Here is a 16914-nt window from a genome sequence, read left to right on the forward strand (position 1 = left end):
GAACCGAGCAAGTCTTCGCATGAACTTTAAATCGGGCCTTGGATTTTGACATGTTTGGGATTTACTTGAATCGAAAGAAGATTTCTCGTGCAGTATCTCAAATTCCAAATCACAAAAATAGTTCGATAAATGATGTTTTCCGAGACTTCATAATCTTTTATTCTGCCAATAGGTATGCGACCCTGCTGGTAAAGGGATTGGGAGTGGAGACGCTAATATCACAGGTGCGGAGTTTAACTCACGCGCTCTGTAAGAGGCAATGGACAAGCCGATAAATGAGAACAGTTAGAGATAAGGCAGATAAAAAAAAATCAAGTTTTCAAGAAATGATCGTGAGTCAAAATCTAAGCCGATCCGTTACATGTTCCGTTCGAGAAACTCTTACTTAAACATGATAGGATGGATGTGTGGCAAATTGCGCATACTTAACTACTTGAACGGGTCAAATTCGATAATTTCATATTTTGATCACGAGTTTAAAGTAGTTCTACCCCCGACGAGAGATAAAGAACAACCATTCCTCTCGCACTTTTGGGACTTCGTTATAGGGGTGAGCAACTTGGACCGCCCAAACCGGGACCGGACCGTACCGACGGGTTTAGTCCGGTTCTCGGGACTATCGGTCCGGTTCCCAGTTCTTAAAAGCGGAACCGGTTTTCGGGCGGTCCGGTTCCCGGTTCCAAGGAGGAACCGGACCGACTATTTAATATATATTTTTGTTATTTTTTTCTTTAAAAAAAATTAATAAAATGTGAACTAAACTTTAAGTAAACTTCATTATCATAAATTCACTGATAAAAATTAGTAAAATGTGAATTAAACCATAAGTGAACTTTATTGACATAAATTCATTGACAAAAATTAGTAAAATGTGAACCAAACCTTAAGTGTTTAACCAAAAAAAAAAAAACTAAACTCTAAGTGACCGGTTTCATTGGACCGGACTGGCGGTCCAATCCGGTTCTCGGTCCTAGAATCAACCGGTTTGGTCCGCGATTCCCAGTTCCACCTTGGAACCGGATCGGACCAGGAACCGATCGCCCCTACTTCGTTATGTGCCCGACGTGCATGTCGAGAAATCGAGAAATGGGCGTGGCATCACTACCGAGTCGAATCCGAACCATCGAAAATGATTCTTTTTCTTTTTTAACGTGGGTACCATCAAATCCGACGGCCGCGATTCATTTTACTATTTTAATTCCTCGAACACCTTTTCGCGTATGTGCGAGGCCGCGAAGCGGCTGACCGGCTTCTCGTGTTTTTATATAGCCTGTCTCTCTCCAAGTTGGAACACCTCTCTCTCTCTCTCTCTCTCTCTCTCTCTCTCTCTCTCTACCTGTTTCGTCATTTTTCTCGTCAATCCGTTACCTTCTCTCTTTCCCTTTCTTCGTCCCGCTTAAAGCTCCCTCCTTTTCGCGAACCCCGAAAGCGCCCACAACAGCGATCCCGAATGACCCGGCCGTCCCTCTTGGACCCGCCTGTCGCCAACCGGAGGCAACCGCTGCTCCCGGGCCTCCCGAGCGGGGAGGCGGACGAATCGACCGCCGCGGCGGCGGCGAGGCCGACGAGGGGGACGGGGCCGCGTGGCCGAGGCGGCGGGGTGGGCGGCCGCGGACTGTGTAGCGCTGTGCTGCTGCTGCCCGTGCACCATCGTGAACCTCCTCGCGCTGGCCGTCTACAGGGTCCCCGCGGGGCTCCTCCGCCGGGCGAGGCGGAGGCGGCAGCGCTCCGCGGCGGCGAGGCGGAAGAGGAAGGGGGGGCTCCTGGCCCAGAGGCCCAGCAGCTTCGAGGCCGCGGCGGAGGAGGACGGAGCAGAAGCGGGCGGCGGCGGCGGCGGCGGCGGCGGCGAGGAGGCGGCGGATGATCTGGAGAAGGAGATGTGGGACCGGTTCCACGGGGCCGGCTTCTGGAGGAGCCCCTCGACGAGGGACGCGTAAGCGGAGCCATTCGCGGGCATGGCTTGGGCCTAGATTGGGCCGGGCCGGAGGCCCGTCGTTCAGCCCAATGGGAGGCTGCCGCTGCTTCTTCTTCTTCTGCTTCTTGGAAGGGAGCTGTAAAAACACAAGAGGAGTGTGACGTTGTAAGAAAAATGAAACTTGCGGCATTACATTTTGACGAGGAATTTATTTTTTAATTATGTGCCTTTTTGCCTTTCTTTTGTCTTCAAGGTCACGAGACGAAAAAAATGAAAAAAAATAATAAAAAAGGAAGAAGAAATTACTAGGTGGATGCTATCCTCTCTCTTGTGTTGTGAAAACCAACTGAAAAAACAAGAATTCATCTCGAAGTTTCATCGGAAAATTTAATGAGGAGTCCATGCTTGTTGTCCCGAGGGCCTGACTTGGATCCTTGGTCGGTGGCTACACTAGTAACCCCATCGAATTAAGAGTTGTTTTCAACCAACTGGGCCTTCTGCTGTCTAGTGACGGGCTACCATGTTACATTATTTATTTTAATATATTGGTATTCGCACGCCCTACTTCTCCTAATCCTTTTGTATCTCTTTCTTTCCTAGAAAGTGGGAATAATCTTTTCATGTTTTACTTCCAAGGGACGACGAGATTCAAATGATGCCTTCGATGAAGTAATTTTTCCTCTTGCTTAGGAGGAAGATAAGTAATAATTATACATGTCCTAACAATGAGTAAAACAGCATCTTAAGTGGCAGCAACTAACTCTCTCATGTTACAAGGATTAGTTTAGGATTTTTCAGGGAATTTTTCGAGAGAGAGTTGAATGATTAATAATGGAAAGCAAAAGGAGAAAAAGTCAAAATTTCTGTTTTTGATTGTTAATTTGGATGAATAATTTTATTTTGGTGGGGGGGGGGGTCGGATTTTTGGATGTATATTAGAAGGTGATTTATTTGGAGGAAAAAGAAATTTATTAATTCGACCATTAGTAATTTCTCTAAAACTAAAGTAAGATTTTTCTGAAGAAAATTTAGTTTGTTCATACAAGTCATTCATATCATAGAGCCACGCTTAAATTGTTGAACTTAGGGGTGGACAAAAGAAACCGCCCAAACTGGTTGGTTCTGGCCGATTCCAGGAGCATTGGTCCGGTTCTTAGTTCCAATAAATTGGAACTAATTTTCGGTCTAGTAACTAGTTACCGTCCACTTAGATCACCTAGATTGGACCGATTTTTTTAAATATTTTTATTTCTTAAAAATATGTAAAAAACCATAATCTGTCTCCTATTTCAAACTTCACTCACGCATGTAGACACCCTACTCTTTCATACTTTCACGCCTCTTTCACATACCCTAATCGCTCTTTCCCTATGCTCGCTCGTCTCCCAATCGCTCTCTTCACTCGCTTGCTCGGCTTTTAGACGCCACTCTCTCACTTAAGTCATGTCTCTCTTGCTTGACACCTCCCTCAATCTCATCTTCAATCTCGACTCTCACTTCTCTTTTTTGCTCTATTTTTTACCGATCGTGATTGTAATCGCATCTCATTGAGGTAAATATCCAATGCTTTGATTGTTTTGCCATTCTTCGTACGCCATTTTCAATGCTCTGTCTAGATCTCGTCTTTGCCTCTCGCCCCAGTGATTAGGTTTGTGAACTATATGCGAAGTCATGGGCTATCTTCCTCTTAATGTTTCGGCAAGCAAAGAGAAATTTTTAGATAAATGCATCATCATTCAAAAACCCATACGTGAAAAAGTTGAATGAACTCTATGGTTGAAGGGACTAGAAGTGAGTAGGTTGGTTGTAGCAACAAACCTACAATATACGTGCTTAAAAAGAAAAAAGAAAAAAAACACGCCACGGATTTCATTGATCCACTCGATCCGGTCCGGTTCGAGAGGCAGGTGGACCGAATCCCGACTCCAGAAACCGAAAACTGGAACCGTTCCATCCGGAGCCAATCACCCCCGGTCGAACCGCGCGAAGCAACACTGACGCGGCCGGTTCGGACTCACCTACCGAGCAGCGAGCCGAGCTGGGTCTGGCCCCGCGTTAACTCAGTGACTGGGGACTCGTCAAAAGCCCCCGCCACGTGTTCCCACCGCGGGTGAGTCGCGATGACCGAGCCCGGTCAACAAGGGCCTAAAAGTCCAATTCCACGCAAAAAGATTAAAAAAAACAAAAAGGAAAACCGAAAAACTCCCCCAAACAGGAAACACAAATTCCCCAGCCTCTCTCTGCTCTCCCCCAGTATGACCTCCGCGAGCTAGGGTTTCTCTCGCTCCTCCTCCTCCTCCTCTCGCCCGGTGATTTCACCCCCTCGATCGGCGGCGTCGCCGTCGGTTCCGCTCTCCGGCAGGTCCTGCTCGTCTCGGCTCTCATGGAGGTAACGATTCCATCCGCCCGCCCGCGCGCGAGTCGATCCGGTCGCATCGTCATCGCCGTCCTCGCGGCTCCGGCCGTCCGGCCGTGCGGTTTCTGCCGGCCGAGCTTCCGGAGTCGCGTCCGATTTGCCGGGGTGCAATTGTGCTTGAACGTGTTTTTTCTTCGCCAGGGCTGGGGTTTCGAGGGGAAGGGGGGTTTTTAGGGGGGGAATTAGCTCGTGTGTGTGTGAACTGGTACTGATTGATTTGGACTGCCGGCTCCTAGGTCGCGGATCTATGTATGCGTTTAGGAAGCTGTTGATTGTCGATGGAATCGGTTTCCAAGGATGCCTTTTCACGGTTTAGCATCGACTGCTGGTGACCTAGGAGCTCAACTACTCTTTTTTTTTTTTTTCCAGGCTCAGGGGATGGAAGATGCTAGCAAGTCGGAGGCTCGCTCCATATCGGCCGCGGCCTTCGTGGAAGGCGGAATCCAGGACGCCTGCGAGGATGCTTGCAGCATCTGCCTCGAAGCTTTCTGCGACAGCGATCCGTCCACGGTACGTGATGTGCAATGTCTTTTTGCGCAGTTTTTGGGGTCCAGTTTTAGTTGATCTTTCTCTCTCTCTCTTTCCGCAGGTGACCACTTGCAAGCACGAGTTTCATCTCCAGTGCATCCTTGAGTGGTAATCTATAGTGCTCTCGGCCTCAACAGAATAAGCTTTGCTGCTGACAGAACAGACCTCATTATAATGCTAGACCAATACAGTATCGGCGAAGATATCTGTTACATTTTATCTGCATAGTCTCTTGAGCATCCTCCGTTTATCTAGATGTCATAGCGTCCATATTATCTTTGTTTCTTCTTCTCCTTTTTCCCTTTTATGCATTGCTCATATCAAGCAAAATGTTATATGGAATGATTACTCTCATATGCTTGATAGACCAGAGAGATAAGGGGAATGCTAAAATAGCATTTATTCACACGTAAACAGGCCGTGCGCAGCCATGCACAAATTCTGCGCTGCTATGGCTGGAGTAACGGCTGGGGCTGTTGACCTGATAGCTGCAATGTTGTTTTTTTAGGCATTATTGCCCCACATCCCGAATGCTTATATTTCAGTTTCCTCTGAGTCCTATAGAGTTTTATATCCTTGGTGTGGTTCTTGTGTTGTTTGACTATTTATATATGTTAACAGTAGAGCTTCATTTCCTCAAGTACTATTTTGTCTGGGTGCATCTGTAACCTGTCTAAATTTCCAAGGGAAAATTCTTCGTAGACCACTTTTTGGCTTATAAAACACAAAAAATTGTGTCAAACTATTAGGATATTGATATTCTGATGGCTTCTTGTTTCTTTCATTGGCCTCTAGGTGTCAGAGGAGTTCTCAGTGTCCCATGTGTTGGCAACCCATCAGCCTGAAAGATCCCACCAGGTAGAACGAGAGGCAGTGGAACGGGAGAGGAGTTTTAGGTTTAACCATGAGGTCTTAGTTCCCTTGTTATTTTAAAACTTTCAAATTTGAACATCTTTCTTCATGCTTTTCAGTCAGGAATTATTGGAGGCAGTAGAACGGGAGAGGAGTTTTAGGTTTAACCCATCAAGAAATGCGACAATCTTTCATCATCCCACTCTCGGGGATTTTGAGTTACAACAAGTAATTTTCTCAGACTAATCGAATCTTTTGCCTGATTATTAAGTTAAACTAAGTGTGTCTTGCTTAGCTGGCTCTTCTTGGTGGTTATGCAGCTACCTGTTGGTTCTACTGATTCTGAGCTTGAGGAGCGTATCATCCAGCACTTAGCTGCTGCTGCTGCTATGGGCCGAGCACGTCACATTGCCAGAAGGGAAGGCCATAGGAACCGGTCTTCAGCTCATGGTCGTCCACATTACTTAGTTTTCTCTACTCATCCTAACACCCCTCCTAGTGGTCCTTTTCCATCTGCGTCCCCACCTGCTAGGCATGGCGAAGATGAACAAGCTCCTGAAGTTACAGTTATCACACCTCCATCACCTGCTACCACCGTTCAGGATGAATCTGAGCAGCCAATAGGTCCATTGACCTCTTCCCCAGTGGAGCAGGGTTCGTCTTCACCTAGAGTTATTGCTGTTAACCAGCAAGGATCATCATTGATCAACAGGTACATTAAGCATCTGTTATAACAGCATAGCTCCATTGGGTAGTGAAATCTTTTAGTGTTTTAGTTTTAGATTTTCCTTTGACTTAAGGATTGTGTAGTACTTTAGACGTTGTTTAACTCTCTTACATAGTATCGTTGTACATATTCTCCCCTTGGCAGGAGATCACCAAGTCATTCCTCACCAAACAATCAGGATAGGGGAGGACCATCTGAGTTGCAATCCTTGTCAGAGTCCCTGAAATCTCGATTTAATGCAGTGTCTTCCAGGTATTGAGCTTTGACAGGCGCCCCTAGCTTAAATGATTGCTAATTTGATAGATCTCCTTTTATCTCTAAAGGTTAACAAGCATCTGCGCTTGACTGCTTTTAGATGCAAAGAATCAATTTCAAAGAGCACACGAGGGTGGAAAGAGAGACTGTTCTCTCGCAACACTTCCATGGCAGATCTTGGTTCTGAAGTTAGAAGAGAAGTTGACGCAGGGATTGCTACTGTGTCACGTATGATGGAGCGTCTTGAAACGAGAGACAGTGGCAGGACCAGTTCTGCTTCTGTGTCTAACAGTTCTGAGAATTTACCCGGTCCAGAACCTGAAAACCAGCAGATCCCTGATGCAGTTGGCGAAAATTCTTCGAGTATCACCAACCAACAGGCCTCATCTGCTACAAGTTCTTGTTCCAATTAATGTTGCTTCATCATTTGCTCCGGCTCGAAGCGTGAATTATCCGAGTAAGTTGAATTCCTGTGCTCAACTGCTTATACTGATGCTGTCAAGTTATCTCATTTCCTCAACTTTTCATGTGTCTTTGCACTTTATGCTCAGCCTATCCTTGCCTGTTCCTTCAATGCAAATATTTGTAACTTTTTGAGTGTGATTGCTGACTGTGTGGACAACGAAGTGACTAATTTAACCATAAGTTTCTTGCTGAAGCCATTCACTCTGTTGTCTGAATTTTTCTGTCTTAGGAATCAGTTGGAAGGAAGGCTGGATGTCAAAATCCTTGGGCGATGAGCATTCTTTTGGTGTGAATTCATAGTGGTGGGGAAATTGGTGTTGAAAGAATTTTTGCATTATGACCTATAGATCATAGATTGGGATAACAAAAACCTCTGTGAAGTGCATGTTTGGGACTCCATTGATTTGACGCCGTTCATGTAGATAATTATACTAATTGTTCTGGTTAATTGTACAAGCTCTAGAGAAGTTTGTAGTTGGAACCTGTCAAGAGAATAGCTAAAATTGGGGAGTTACCCTTATCAGTTGTTAGGTGCATCACTGTTTAGACCATGTTCTGGATAAGGAACTACTTAAGCAAGATGGTGATACCACAATGTGAGAACTTTCCCGAGGAGAAATGGTGCATAACTTTGGACTATTAATATTGGTTTTGTCCATGTGAATTCCGTTTTTTCCTTCAAAAAAGTAAAAGTGATCCTGCTTCCGATTGTGCTGATTATTTCATGTAGTGCTATCTTGCTCAGAAAAAGCTGCTGTAGTTTTGTTGGTGATGTAGATATCCATTGTTAGAGGTTTTCTTCTTCATTGCCCCTTTTTGTTTGCTGTAGTAAAGTGCAGCAGTCCTAAGGGTTTTTACAGTATGCATCTTGATCTTGTTTTATTGAACATATGTTGCTTCTAGTTTTGATATTGAATGCCTCGTTCTAATGGAAAGGTTATTGCGCTTTTTCACAGGTAGAAGCACCTCATTTTGAGGATGCTGAATCTATAGGCGTGATGCATGGATGCGGGATCTTCTTCAGGAGTTCGTCAATCACCCCGTCAGCACGGAAAAAAGAAGAAGATTGTTTATTAAGATATATGTTGGAATAAAGAAACTACAAAACAGCTCTATGTTTTGATGGTTAAACTCGTATACCGTTGTAAATTCTCCTAGATTTACTTTTGCAGCTGCGCATACTCGTACTGCATAATATCTATCTTCTTTGGAAGCCCATGTGTATACTAGTTTTAGACGCGAAGAGATCGAACTCGATCAAACACTTGTTGGACCGAGGAGTTAATGCATGTTAGTCAATCGAGTCCAGTGTTAATGTCTGTTCAGTTGAATTTAGCTGCAATAATACTGTTCCCGTTTCTGATGCAGTTGGCCTCTTATTCCTTTTTGGCTCTTTCAAAGCTTTGGATTACCATAAACAAGCTTGCTTAACAGTGCTTATTCACATACGAATGCATGTTATCAGTAGAGTATTAGCGTTCGGAAATAGTACAAAAATTACGAATGAAAACCCAGAATGAAAGCGCGAAACAAATCGAAGTTAGTTCTAAGGGCAGCATTGCCAGGGTTGGTGGTGTATTTAGAAGCCCGACGTATTCCGATAAATATTTCTTCAAATTGCCAGGAATGCTTGTTTTTACCTCTAAATGAGTTTAGCCACAGCACTTCTTATCTTCCATTGAGAGCGAACTGTTGCAACATGTCCGTTTCTGAGTGTTCACTGAAGGCCTGAACTTGAGCTCGATCCCTGCTCTCTTCCGGGGGAGAGACCGGGCGGTTATCGGCCGGGGAAGTGGCCGGCGCGACGACAGCTGGGGAGGCGGCGATGGTAGCAGAGGATTTGCTCTCATCCTCGTTCTTCCCCTGAGAGAAAGCCTCCTGTAGCTGCAGCGCGTACTCCAAGTTCCACAGAACGTCTCCCATGGTTGGCCTATCCACACCGTGTTCAGCCAAACACTTCTCCGCGGCTTCAGCGAACTTCTTCAGCGACTCGGGGTTGATGGTTCCCACAAGAAGAGGGTCGATGATCTTCTCGAGCAGGCCTTTTCGCTTCCACTGCATCGCCCACTCGGCCAAGTTCACTTGTTCCCTAGGAAGTTGAGGGTTCAAGGCAGGCCTCGCGCATAATACCTCGAGCAGGACCACCCCGAATGAGTACACGTCGGACTTGTCCGTCAACTGCTGCCTCCTGAAGTACTCGGGGTCCAGATACCCGAAACTTCCTTTCACCGCCGTGCTCACATGACCTTGCCCGATGGGGGCATCCTTTGACAGTCCGAAATCCGCAACCTTGGCGATGAAGTTATCATCAAGCAGAATGTTGGTGGTCTTGACGTCGCGGTGGATGATCCCCTGGGTGGTACCGGTGTGAAGATAGTGAAGCCCGCGTGCCGCCCCGATACAGATCTCGAGCCTTTGCTTCCATGACAACGGCGGCAAGTTCTTGCCGTAAAGGTGATCCCTGATTTGGCCATTGGACATGTACTCGTAGACCAAGATCATCTCAGAGTTCTCGTCACAGTAACCGATCAGGGATACGAGATGCCTGTGCCTGAGCTTAGACAGCATTTGGATTTCGGTCTGGAACTCATTGATTCCTTGTTCAGACTGCGGATTCCCTCTCTTGACCGCGACTTTAGTGCCGTCATCGATCTCTCCTAGGTAGACATTGCCGAATCCTCCGACGCCGATGATCGAATTCGAGTCGAAGTTCTTGGTCGCTTCTTGTATCTCCGCAAACGAGAAGTATCGGCCCAATCCCAGGGTGGACGAGTAGAAGTTGGTCTTGTGAGAACCCATTGAAGTCTTGCTGCTCATGAAGCTCGCGTCGCCGGCATGGAGTGGCAGCAACCAAGACGAGAAGCTGTTCCTCTTTTGCCAGTCTTGGGGCCTCTTATGCCACTTGATGACCATTGCACCGAGGCCAACGAATGCTCCGAACATCATCGCGAATCCGACTGCCGCCACCGTGTTACGGTTTGACGAAGAGGCCTTCTTTCCATCGACTCCGAATTCTCCATCCAAGCTATTCACCGAGTTGCTCATCTTCAAAATCTCCAGACCGTTCAAGATTGCATTCACCGTGCCCGTGTCTTGATTCAATGGGCCGATTTGAATGCTCAGTCCGCTGGCCATCAGGGTCGAATTCACTACGATGTCCTTGTAGTAAGGAATGGCCAAACCGCCTGTCAAGCTGGACAAATCGAGGCCCGATATAGCCATCTTTCCGTTGATGTAAACATTGAAGTAGAGGTCATTGAGGGACTTGCTCACAATGTCGCAGAAATGCAGCCGCACGACGTATCCAAAATCCGTATCAACATTGAAATTCCAGGTGACATTGAAATTGGGTTGTTGGACATTGGCATTGGCCATCTCCACGGCGGATGCATACACGGCTGTGGGTGCAATGAGCTTTGGATAGTCCTCGGGATACTTGACAATGGTCGAGGGGACAGAGACGCGCTTAGCCAAGGACTTTTCCTTGAGAAACTCCGTATCCAAGCCCCAGGATCTTCCTAGCGTGTCGTTCTGAGAAGTGATCACAGATCCCCCGACGTTGAGTCGGTACACGATCTGGTAATTGAACGAGCTCAAACCGTTGTATTCCGTGACAGGGAAGAGAGCGGTGGCGCTGTCGACGATCAAGAAGTCCGGTGCTGAAACCACCTCAATGGCATTGATGAATGCGAACGAGTCCTTGACAGGAGTAAACTTCAGGGTGAACTGGGGGTCGGTCACGTTCAGCAGATACTCCTTGATCATGTATTTAGTACTGTTATTCACGGAGAACCTGTGCAAAAGCACGACGTCGCTGGTCGTGATGGTGAACATGGCAGTCTGGAGATCGAATTGGGTGTTGTTCAGGGGGAAGAAATGGAGCCTAACCCAATGCCACCCCGCGCTCGCCAGGTGAAAGGAATAAGTGGCTTCGGCGACGAACACCCGCGCCGTCAGATAAATGGGCGACGGGACATCAGCCGCAGGGACCGAGATTTGGATGTTGTCCTTGGCTTCCAAGTATCCGGCAGAGTTCACGTCGGTCTTGAATATTCTTCCATCAGGGAGGGTGGCCAAGGAGTTGGCTCCGCAGTCGATGAGGATGTTATCCTTAGGAGAGAATGCGGGCGTGCTGGCTGTGGCGGCAGCGGCAGCGGCAGTGGAGCCGCCGAGGATGGCGAAGAGGAGGACCAGGAGGGCCGCCATGAGGGGTCGTGACGGCGATGTAGAGGGGGATAGAAAAAGAAGAGCGTTGACAGGTGTTCTTGGTTTATTTTCTATCTCCATCCCTCCTGGGTAAGGAGGATGAAACAGGGATTAGACTGATCAGGACCTTGAGAATATTAGAGGGTTATATCCATCTCCAGAAATAGAGAGAGAGAGAGAAAGGGGTGGGGGACTCTGTTGCCTTTGGAGTTTGTTGCATCTTTTGTGAAAAGAGATGACAAGCTTTTCTTAGATATTGGAATGTTTGTGGAGAAAGATTTTCTTGTCGTAGAGAAAATTTCCTGTCTTTGAATTTTGGGTGACCTTTTTTAGCAAATTCTAACAGCTTCGTAGGATCAAACATGGTCTCCCTTTGAAAGGGTCAAACAGCCTCCTCTCTCTCTCTCTCTCTCTCTCTCATCATTAGGAAATTTGAGTTTGGAGACATTGCTGTTAAATTGGGTTGTTAGGTCATTGAGTCCAACTAACAGGCCTGGAAATAGAAAGGTGCATCTACGGTTCATCTTTCATGACAGACCATGCATTTCACTGAAGCCAAGTGCTTTATAAAGACTTGGGCACCATATGAGACATGTCAAGACTCAAAGCTGTGTCACCTGATTGAGCATCACAAATCTGCACTCACAAACTTTCTCCGGGATCTCGAAACGTCTGTAGATGTTATTTACATCAACTGAAACCTGACAGGATACGTGGTCGAGCAAATCCACCTCCCCTTTCAAATTCTACATAGTTGCAAGAGAGAAACAGTGAGATTTTGCATACAGATGTAAGTACTAACATTAGTCTTCATCAACAGTGTCTCAAAAGAAGTATTTTTCTTGATTATTCTTGGAATGCTATTCGAAATGTTCGGTTCGCTTGCGGTTTGACAATCGATATCCGCATGGGATTCCTTCAGAAACTTATCCTCACGGGATCATTCATGATTCTGCTTTGCCTCTCAATATCAAAGCTGAAGTTATCTACGTTGATGATTGTCACTAGCTATCTACATTGATGATTGGCACTAGCCTCTAGTTTTTCTACAAGCTGCTCTCGGCACCGTCATTCCAAATTCTTCAGATGTTGACAGAGTGGAAGCCTAATGCTTCAGCTTCAAGCTTTATAGGTCTTTCACTGCTAAAACTTGCTCGGCATGGCAGCGTTTGTTGCCAATGTAGAGCTAGAAAATAAGTTGCATTCTTGGACTGTTTCATCTGTATGATCAAGCTTGCAGTCAGTGTGAGAGAGAGTAGGAGAAATCTTGAAGAGAAGATTGTATATGACCTGCATATTGAGTTGTGCTCAAATCCACATATACAAGATTACTGGGTGATGTTTGTGGTTATATGCAGTGTATTGTTTTGTTTTGGTGACAAACTGAAGTTGTTTTTCCATGAATTGCATTTGGCACATCCACTAGCTCCGGACCTGGAGCTGCTACTTATTTTAAATTAAATAGGCTGCCTTTTTTGATGAAATTTCTCTATTCAGCTAATTTTAATTGCTCGAAACGACATTATCCAAAACTTAAGAATTAGTGTGTGCTTACTTATTTGTCCATAAGTACGCAAAATTTTCTCCATGGTTATTAAAATTTTACATACGAAAAGCATGTGCCTACTTGTTTGTAAGTGATAAATTTTTCATGCGATAAGCGAACTTTCCATGAAAAGAAAGGTGAATTTTGGCCATTAACAAAACACTTCTTCCCGAAGAAAATATCTTTTAGAGCATGGTAGGTATATTAAGATTGATTTACGAAATTGGTATACCGATGATGTGGCAAATTATGAATAGGCAGTCAAGCATGCCAACCTCTCTTAACACCCAATAACAATTTGCTAGATCGTTTAGTATACCAATTTTGTAACCTACACTTGCATTTCTCAAACTTCTATCTGTTGCTGAGCCCACACATTTAATCAAAGCAGTCTCCACAAAAATGAGCAACTGTTCATCATATAAATCAGCAAAGCCAAGAATCTGGAAGTCTAAAACCAGAAGACTTCAAAAGATGTAGCCACAAAAACATCCACAATTGACAATTCCATCTCCGATCTTATTCAAAGGAAGCAAAACAAGGCTTCAGTTTCATTTTCATGTCCCAGACTCACTAAGTTCCTAGTGACCCCCTGTTTTGTTCTCCCACCACTCCAAGAACTTGACTTGCGCAGCCATGGTATCCAATCGGTACAGTTGCAGCGAATGGCTAGCGATTTCCTGTCCAAAGGTCCAACCAAACACCGCCCCTGCTGCAAAGGATAGTCCAGCACCTGCCGGGACGAACAAAAACGGGACCAAAGAAAGAGATAAAAGAATTATAAGTCCATCCAAATTCCATTTACGCCTTGCTAAAAGAAATCCCGGCCGGTTATTTTAAAGTAAACTATACTAGCTTCTAAACTAACCACAGTCCTGAATTATAAAATGCGAAGCCAGCAGAAGTGAAAATATGATGCCATAAATGCTTCAACATATCCGATACCCCCGCGACCAGCTTACCGATTCCAGGTGAACTGTAGCCTTCATACAAGTAGAACTGTCTCATACATAAGAAAATTGATGGATGGCATGCAACATTTCTAACTGTAATATCTAATAAAAGTTGAGCACAAAGGCAGGTACTATACCTTCTCTTCTAGATATAGTAGTCAAAAAGGGTAGTGCGGAATGGGAGAATCATAGCCACACCAGGTTTGAATAATTTTCGCAAAAATAAAACATAATCCTTTCTGCTTATCATCAATAATTCAGGAGTTTAATGAAGCAAAATGGCAAGACGAAGAAAACTGAATTCCATCCCTTTGTTAAAGACGAGGCCATTAGAAGAAGATGCAAGAGATATGCTTTGCTTCCAGCAAACACTTCAAGGTTCCCATGCTACTATTATTCAATATATCTTTAGTCTAGCACCTCAGAGGCAAGTGAACACTTTCAATCGGCCAACGATAATATGGAGGAAAGAAACAGCCAATAATAAGGAAGACAGATTTGGAAAGAGAGGCAGAAAAATACCATGCAAGCTCCTTGAATATTTCCAGGCAAAACCTGCTGTGGTCACTGCCCCAAGCACACTTCCAACAGCCGCATAGGTCGCTGCTTCCCTCGCTGTCTTCAGCTGATAAGTGAAGGAAATGCAGCTGTTACATACAGAAGGCTGTTGCATACAAAGAAAAAGCATGGATTCATCAAGCAAAAGCTGGCAAACGTATTTAAGCATCTAACGCCTAAACTTCCATCTTACAAATTCGTTAATGAGCATCGGCATACTTCAAGACACTTCAAAACAAAACAAAAGTGTCTCAAGATCTCCATTATCTCTGAAGAACAAGAATTCACAACTAGCAACAGAAAGAGAGCCAAACCCAAAGAGCCTCACTAGGGCCAGTTATAAGAGAGAGCATACTAGCTATTAGACAGTGGAAAGGCATGTCATTTCTTGCCATTATGCTTTGGTAAAAAGCCAATAAAGGGACACTGCAGGTGGTGCAGGAACATGATAACATGTGGCGCAGTGATGTTCGTTGAGCTCCAAATTCTGAAAATTCTGATATTATTGGTTAGAATATAGAGCGCAATTAAATGCCTCTTTCTGAATATAGCAACAGAAGTCAGAGCACAGACAATTTGATACAACGAAAGTCGAAATGAGTTGATAGACATTAGTGGACCCAACAGACTAAGTGGCCACCAAGTATACAATCGCCATTCACCAGTTGCCATCTCTACGACTACAATCCCTTGTGAAACCATTTCCTCAATACCGTTGCACATTAACAAACAAAAGGCTCTGCAACTTAATCAAAGATATCGCCACAGTAGATAGGTTCTTTTCCTGATTGGTGACGGGGATTCCAGAAATTGAAAGGCTCTTTTGCATGGGGTCATGCACATTGAGGTAATAATCAAAGATAATCCATCAGCTAACAGTCGTAACAGTCTAGTAACTAGTTGGAAGCTGAAGATAATATTAGAATGGTTCATGTGCAAAAAATGGAGCAAATTAACAGCACAAGACGCAAACCCACTTCGACAAAAAGCAGATGGATAACAAGTAACCATACTCATTGACCTGGAACTACAACTCAAGAATCAATCTTCCATGCGTCTCTATCGGTGATACATCTCGATTAACTCACTCGAGATGTTGTCTGTTGTGGCCCATCCCATACCGAGACTCACAATTTTGCCTTCTGGCGTATAGGCAAGCACTTTCAGAGGAGGTCACCCATCATGGTTTCTATAAAATAGTAATCCGTCCTTTTCTTCACTATAAGTAAGTATATTAACAATATTACAACGTTTCGATAAAATGACCAAAGTCCCAAATTTCACGGTTTTCCATTGGAAGTCATTCCTTGATTAGTGCAATAAAGGAACGGATTTTCTTGACCGCGAGAGAGGAGTTTACTTAGTAAAACATCATGCAGTTCACTCTTCAGCTATTCCCATACACTTTAAATATCGAGCCATATCCTTGTACTCGGTACTACCGTGTCGGTCCGCCGCACTATCTAAAAATCAAACATCGAAGGAACAATCCCAAAGAAGATAACGAACAAGCGCAAACACACCAAAACATATCGATGAGAAGTCGCTCCATACGAGCACAGGCCAAACAATAAGGACCGATCAGCACTCCCAAAAGTCTCCAATCAAGCTACAGTAAATCAGTCAACCATCCACCCCGGGCGGGCGCATAAACGCTAATCACTCCTTAAGAAAACAACGACGACACGGCTCGAATCGATCAAATCCCCGCGAAGAAACAGATCCAAATCATCCCTTAGCTACGAGAGCACAGAGCATGGATGAACAAGGCAAGTAGCAGTGGAATTACGGTGGGGCCGTGAACGGGATCGGAAGCGATGAACTCGTCGACGTCGGAGGCGGACCAGGAGGGGAGAGGGGCGTCGCGGTCGGTGAACCGGGTGTAGCTCTCGAGGAAGGAGAAGCGCTCGCCCCAGAACTCCTTCCAACCTTCCCAGTGCTTCCCGAAGAAGGACGATTCCGCCATTCCTGAACCCGAATCGGAGCAGACAGCGACGGTCCTCGATAGGCCAACCCCTCTCCCGGTTTCCTCTCACGCTCTCTCTCTCTTTCTAGGTGCGAGCGAGAAATGGAGATGCCTGAGGCTAAAAGTGGGCTTTTTGTTCGATCGAAGGTCGTTCCTGTGCCCGTTTGAAGTTCAGGGTCATACGGCCTAAAACTTGTCAAATTTAATACATTCAAGTAGTTAATGCATTCAAGTATTTAACTCCGTTAAATTATCCAGGATGCATTCGAGTATTTAACTTCGCAATAGTATCAACCCACGTCGATGTTTATGGTCTAGGCGACCGACATTTTCCGTTGATTAATGACATTAGTACGGTATACTTTGATCCTTTTGTATGTGTAGGTAATGTTTTTGAATGATGGGGATGATGTTATATCGTAGTGGAAATTTTAGATTTTCATGAGAAAAGAAAAAAGTGATTCCCACCAACATGATGTCCGCATAAAAAAAAATTCAGTCTTTACTTGCAAGAAACATGTCAAAAA

General features: G+C 45.1%; 3 protein-coding genes and 1 pseudogene across 3 annotated transcripts; 2 read left to right on the plus strand and 2 right to left on the minus strand.

Moving 5' to 3' along the window:
• Positions 1 to 1410: 1410 nt before the first annotated feature.
• Positions 1411 to 2132, plus strand: LOC115678528 (uncharacterized; annotated as a pseudogene).
• Positions 2133 to 4128: 1996 nt separating this feature from the next.
• LOC115674893 (E3 ubiquitin-protein ligase RHF2A) lies at positions 4129 to 8371 on the plus strand. Its single transcript, XM_030597419.2, has 9 exons — positions 4129 to 4304; positions 4701 to 4841; positions 4921 to 4967; positions 5655 to 5717; positions 5831 to 5939; positions 6032 to 6423; positions 6583 to 6690; positions 6794 to 7150; positions 8115 to 8371. The coding sequence occupies exons 1-8, from the start codon at positions 4299 to 4301 to the stop codon at positions 7104 to 7106; spliced, it is 1179 nt and encodes a 392-aa protein (XP_030453279.1). The 5' UTR covers positions 4129 to 4298; the 3' UTR covers positions 7107 to 7150; positions 8115 to 8371.
• A 380-nt stretch (positions 8372 to 8751) lies between these two features.
• Positions 8752 to 11635, minus strand: LOC115674878 (probable receptor-like protein kinase At2g21480). Its single transcript, XM_030597398.2, has one exon. It carries the CDS (start codon positions 11443 to 11445, stop codon positions 8827 to 8829), a length of 2619 nt encoding a protein of 872 aa, XP_030453258.1. The 5' UTR covers positions 11446 to 11635; the 3' UTR covers positions 8752 to 8826.
• A 1678-nt stretch (positions 11636 to 13313) lies between these two features.
• Positions 13314 to 16465, minus strand: LOC115674926 (succinate dehydrogenase subunit 6, mitochondrial). Its single transcript, XM_030597453.2, has 3 exons — positions 16211 to 16465; positions 14386 to 14488; positions 13314 to 13643 (listed from the first exon to the last, which is right to left on the minus strand). The coding sequence occupies exons 1-3, from the start codon at positions 16385 to 16387 to the stop codon at positions 13492 to 13494; spliced, it is 432 nt and encodes a 143-aa protein (XP_030453313.1). The 5' UTR covers positions 16388 to 16465; the 3' UTR covers positions 13314 to 13491.
• Between the last annotated feature and the right edge of the window lie 449 nt (positions 16466 to 16914).

This window comes from Syzygium oleosum, unplaced genomic scaffold (assembly GCF_021117445.2).
Source record: "Syzygium oleosum isolate NSW1041296 unplaced genomic scaffold, Sole_v2.1 Sole_v2.07, whole genome shotgun sequence".
In the NCBI taxonomy this organism is placed as follows: Eukaryota; Viridiplantae; Streptophyta; class Magnoliopsida; order Myrtales; family Myrtaceae; genus Syzygium; species Syzygium oleosum.